The sequence below is a fragment of the Cibotium barometz genome, chromosome 30 (assembly GCF_041138505.1).
Source record: "Cibotium barometz isolate CiBa-2024 chromosome 30, ASM4113850v1, whole genome shotgun sequence".
NCBI classification, from domain to species: domain Eukaryota; kingdom Viridiplantae; phylum Streptophyta; class Polypodiopsida; order Cyatheales; family Cibotiaceae; genus Cibotium; species Cibotium barometz.
The window spans coordinates 12,634,995-12,640,128 of NC_141075.1; the positions used below are offsets into that span (position 1 = coordinate 12,634,995).

The following is a 5,134-nucleotide window of genomic DNA, read 5'->3' on the forward strand; positions in this document are numbered from 1 at the left end:
TTGCATACATATGTATGTGATTGTGTGTGCACATACACACGTATGTGTGATTGTGTAATGTCTTCACGCGTGCATGTATTGTGCAAGTGTCTTGATTGTGTGTATGTGTTAGTGTGTATTTGTTGTGTGTGTGTGTACATGGTGTGTATTTGTTGTGTGTGTTTGTGTGTGTACATGGTGTGTATGTTTTTATATATGTGTATTCATAGCGAGTGTCTGCATGTACGTGTGTGTGAGCATGTGAATATACTCGTGTGTACATCTACGTGTGTGTGAGCATGTGAATATACTCTTGTGTACATCTATGTGTGTGCACGTGCAGGTGCATATGTGTGTGTGTGAGTGTGTGCCTGTCCATGTGTGTGCACATGTACTTATGTATGTGAGTGTATTTATGTGCTTGTGTGCATGTATACACATGTGTGTATGTGCAAGCTTGAGTATGTGTGCAAGTGTGCATATCTCTATATGTTGCATGTGTGTCCATGTGTGCAAGTGTGTGTATGTGTGTTTATATGCATGTGTGCACGTATCATGTGCTTGTGTCTGTGTGTTATGTGTGTGTGTGTATGCATGAACATACATGTGTGCGTCGATATACATATAAATATATTTATATATACATGCTTACATACCTATAGATACACATACATACGTAATATATATACGTGTGTGTGTATGTATATTCTCTCTCTGCACATAATATATATGTTTGTGTGTGTATGTGCAAGCTTGAGTATGTGTGCAAGTGTACATATCTCTATATGTTGCACGTGTGTCCATGCGTGAGAGTATGTGTATGTGTGTTTGTATGCGTGTGTGTACGTATCATGTGCTGGTGTCTGTGTTGTGTGTGTGTGTGCATGAACATACATAAATCTATTTATATATACATGCTTACATACCTATAGATACACATACATACATAATATATATAAGTGTGTGTATCTATAGGTATGTAAGCATGTATACAAAGATTTCATTGAAAGATGTGAGATGAGATCTTCTTAGATTCAAATTCAAAATTGCATTGGAAGATGTGAGATTTGGCTCCTCCTCACGCTTGCAGGAGGAGTGGTTATTTTGAATTAGCCCCACCTCCTTTGCCCACGTGGAAGGAGGTGGGGTTTTCTGAATCTTGTATACATTTTCCAATGTTTAAAAGAAAAAATAGGGCATTTGTTGCATTCTACTCACTAATATCCTTTCCCATATAATCTCCATACATAAAATTCAGAATCCTGGCCTTCAACATCGTCGATCTCTCTCTCTCTCCCTCTGTCTCCCTCTGATCTCCCTCTCTGCATTTCGCCTTGTGCTTAAGAATCTTCATCTTCATCTTCATCTCTCTCTCTCTCCCTCTGATCTCCCTCGAGGCTCTCTCTCTCTCTTCCCCCCCTCTCTCTCTCTCTCTCTCTCTCTCTCTCTCTCTGGGCTCTCTCTCTCTCTCTCTCGACACACACACACACACACACATTTGTTGCATTCTAATCACCATCCTAAGTACATAAAATTCAGAATCACAGTACTGGAGCTAGCCTAGCACAATTATGAGTAGAGACCGCTCTCAGGAGTTCGCCATTTTAAAACACAGTTTTGCAGCGTTATGAGGTGTTCAAGGAGAAAAGGCAGAGTACTAATGTGGAAGTCCTGAAAGCGGAGGGAGAGCGCTGTAGACGGGAATTCTTGGAGAAAGCATGCTTGGAGCCACCATCACAAGTGCGGCTAATCAACTGCCAAGCTACCTGTGAAGAAAATCAAGTGGTTCTGATTGATTGGCGCGTCGATCAGCAAGTGGAGTATGCTGCCCTCTCCCACACTTTTGGCATGGAGGTGTATGCGGTGTTTGACTGTGAATGCACAACCAAATGCTTGACAAAGGTGCCCCGGTGCTCAGAGAAGCCCTGCCCGAGGCACGATGCTGATAGCGATCCCCGCAATCGAGTTGTGAAAGACATCCTTAATATGTGTGCCATCTTGAGGAGTGCAGGGGTCGAGTACGCCTGGCATGATGGCGTTTGTATTGCGCAGCACAACAAAGATGAAGTGGAGGACACTATCAAGCACATAGGATGGATTTACTCCCATGCAAGGGAGACAATCATTTTTCTGCACTATATAGGGGCGCCCATGGCACCCATCAAGCTCGATGGTGATTTTAAATCCCGCTGGCAAACCAGGATATGGACATTGCAAGAGGCAGCACTGTCAAAGCGCCGGCGCTACTGTGTGCGGGTGAGCGGCACTGGCGAGACGACATTGGGTGACTGCAAAAGTCTACAAGAGTTTGAGGACAAGATAGCTTGTTGGTACAGGGAGGACTCTAGTAAGGTAGCAGTCATCGAAGAGGAGGCATATTGGAAGATCATCATGGAGCTTGACAGCTTGATTGTTCCCCTTTCATGTACAACCAATGATCCATCTCTCATATTAAAAGTATGGACGTGGGGAGGGTGTATCAGTGAGTGGATGTCAACTCTAACTCAAACGTGCTTTCAATTCCCGACGGTATCCGTAGCATTAGATGCTTGTTCTGCTCGTGACAGTAAGCACGAGGGAGATCGTATTAACAGCATTCTAGCCTTGGCAGGGGTGAAGGATTTTGTAGCTCCCAAGGATGGTAACATGGAGGCCTCAACAATTGAGTTCTTCAAGCGGCAAGGGCAGCAAGGCTTGGCAAGGGCTGTGTTTACAACCAACAGTGGGGTGCTCAATTCTGATATTGGGAGGCGCCGACACACATGGGTGCCCACATTGTCAAGCTCTTTAAAAACAGTCTATGAGTGTGTCAAAGAGGGTAATGCTGACATGGAGGGACTGGTAGCTACAAGCTCCGCAGAGAATTTCTTTAAGTTTAAAGTCCTGGAGGATGGGAAGTTGGAGATGAGGGGAGAGATGGCATGTGTAGCTGTCAAATTCACATACATGACATGTACGCTGGATGAAGAATCACAACCAGAGTCTGGCAATGCAATAGTAATTCAGGATATCTCAGCTAGCCCTTCAATAGCTATGGATCTAACCTATGCAGTGGCCGATGGTTTCACCTCGACGCTTGCACAGGGTTCGTCGCTGGCATTGGGGACGGCAGTGGTTCCATTAATGCTAGGCGGCCCTCAATCTGCAGTTGGGCCCAGTGATCATACTACTCCACCACAACAATTTGCAGCTCAAGCAGCTCTTTTACTAGTATCAAATGGAACTCTTGCAAGAGCATGCTCTACTGTGGAACCAGGTTGGATGGCAGCTCTTGCAGGTGCAGCATCTGCATCAGCGCAGCTTACTCAAGTTCGGGCACTCAACTTGGGCCAGGCAATCTTTCCAATAGCAGGTAGTCTTGGACCCGTTGTTCAAGGACGTGGAATCGAAGACGGGGAAAGCTTCTGGGCTCATATGGTGCTACCTCTTCAACCTCTTCTACAACATCACACTTTCTCTTCTTCCCGCCCCCTTTCCCAGGTACCTCTTTGGGATTGGAGAGTGCCTGCTGTCTTAGTGCAAGGTGACCTGAATGACCCAGTCTCCAAGGTTGGCTGCTTTCACCTTAGGAGAGAGCTCAAAGACCTTTTTAAAACGCTCCTTCCAACCACCATCCACAAACTTGTCATCATGTGAGTGCTAATGGTGTCTGTGTGTCTGCTTTGCGGGTGCTTTTCCGTGTCTGTTTGTCTGCTCTTTTGTTTCTCTACCTGCTTACTTGTTTGCTTGTCTTTGTGAGTGCTTTTGTTATGCATGTGTGTCTTGCCCGTGGCGGCGGTGCGTCATCGCACGGTCCGGTCCTGCAAGTATGAGGTCTTCTTTTACCTCTCCTCGGCCTTGGTGTACTCCCCCCCCTCGCTTCATCGACTGCCGCTTCTTCGTTGAGTTTCACAGATAGGTTATTCACATGTCTTGCACTGGAGCGTTTTCGGCAGGAGCCACCTTGAGCAATTGGACTGCACTGTTTTGTGCTGCCTCCCGAGGTCGGCCAGATCTCGCTCGTACTCCCTGGTAGCGGTTGCTGGCTCCGAGTGGCTTTGTATTTTCAGGCCCTTGGCTGCTTCATCATCTTCTATTCGGTGGTGTTGGTCTCCTGTTTCGTTGTTACGGTTCTTCAGTTCCTCAAGGTTTAGCTAGGGAGGCTCCCTGGTAGCCCGAGAATGCCTCACTTCCTTGTCTGTCTTCTCAATTGGTTTGGAATGCTTCAATATATGCCCCGATTGGCAGAAGTGGAGCAGCCTCCTTCTCTCAATTCAGCAGGCTTCTTCTCTCTCATCTCGACTATCCTGGTTGAGGGCCTATCTTTCAGAATGCTGCTGGATCTCTCTCTCTCTCTCTTTTTGGTGGGCTTATTTTCAGCGTTGGCTTGTTTTCCCAGAGTGAAAATCGGGCTTCTCAATGTTGCGGCTTAATCTCGACTGTGAATGACGGAGTCGGGTAGCTTTTGTGCACTCCCTTCGTTTTCCTGTGGGTTCTAACATGATTTTCAGTTTGCGGTTTGCTGAGTTTGAGCTCCGGATCTTCATCAGCGCACATCTTTCCTTTGTTTTGTAGCTACCAGGGCACCTTTTGCCCAATTTAGGAGGGATTTTTTCTTCTCGATTTTCAGCTTCGTATCAGTTTCCATAGCTTTTGAGGGAGAGTCTCCCTTGTTTTTTCCCTTGTAGTGGCTCTATGCCTCGGCTTGCAGCTTCGTGCCTTAGTTCTTGTATTTCCATCTATGCTTAGATGGTCTTTCGTTACGATTAATACATCCCTGTCTTTTCTCAATGAAAAACAAAGACCTACAGACCCTCCCAAGAGGTTTCCAAAAAAACACCTACACACACACACACACATCATTCTTGCATACATACATACACGTAAATGTATATATTTGACTCTGTATATTGTTAAAATGAAATGACCCTTGGTTGCATTGCAAGAGCCAATGGGAACATAGTGAGTGACAAGGGAAGACTCAATTGCATGTTTTGATTTGTGTGTGGGATTGTGTGTGTGTGTGTGTACATGCGTGCATACATGTTTACAATGCATATGTACTTGGGTGTTTACCTATCTATAGTCAAGATAGTTTTGTGATGATTTCTTTGCTAATTTATTGCACTAAACAATGTCAAATTGAAGAGAGAGAGAGAGAGAGAATGACAATGTG

General features: G+C 45.4%; 1 protein-coding gene across 1 annotated transcript; it reads left to right on the top strand.

Moving 5' to 3' along the window:
- Window positions 1-1,187: 1,187 nt before the first annotated feature.
- LOC147621170 (uncharacterized) lies at window positions 1,188-4,670 on the top strand. Its single transcript, XM_086824504.1, has one exon. The coding sequence runs from the start codon at window positions 1,828-1,830 to the stop codon at window positions 3,613-3,615; it is 1,788 nt and encodes a 595-aa protein (XP_086680630.1). The 5' UTR covers window positions 1,188-1,827; the 3' UTR covers window positions 3,616-4,670.
- The last annotated feature ends 464 nt before the right edge of the window (window positions 4,671-5,134 follow it).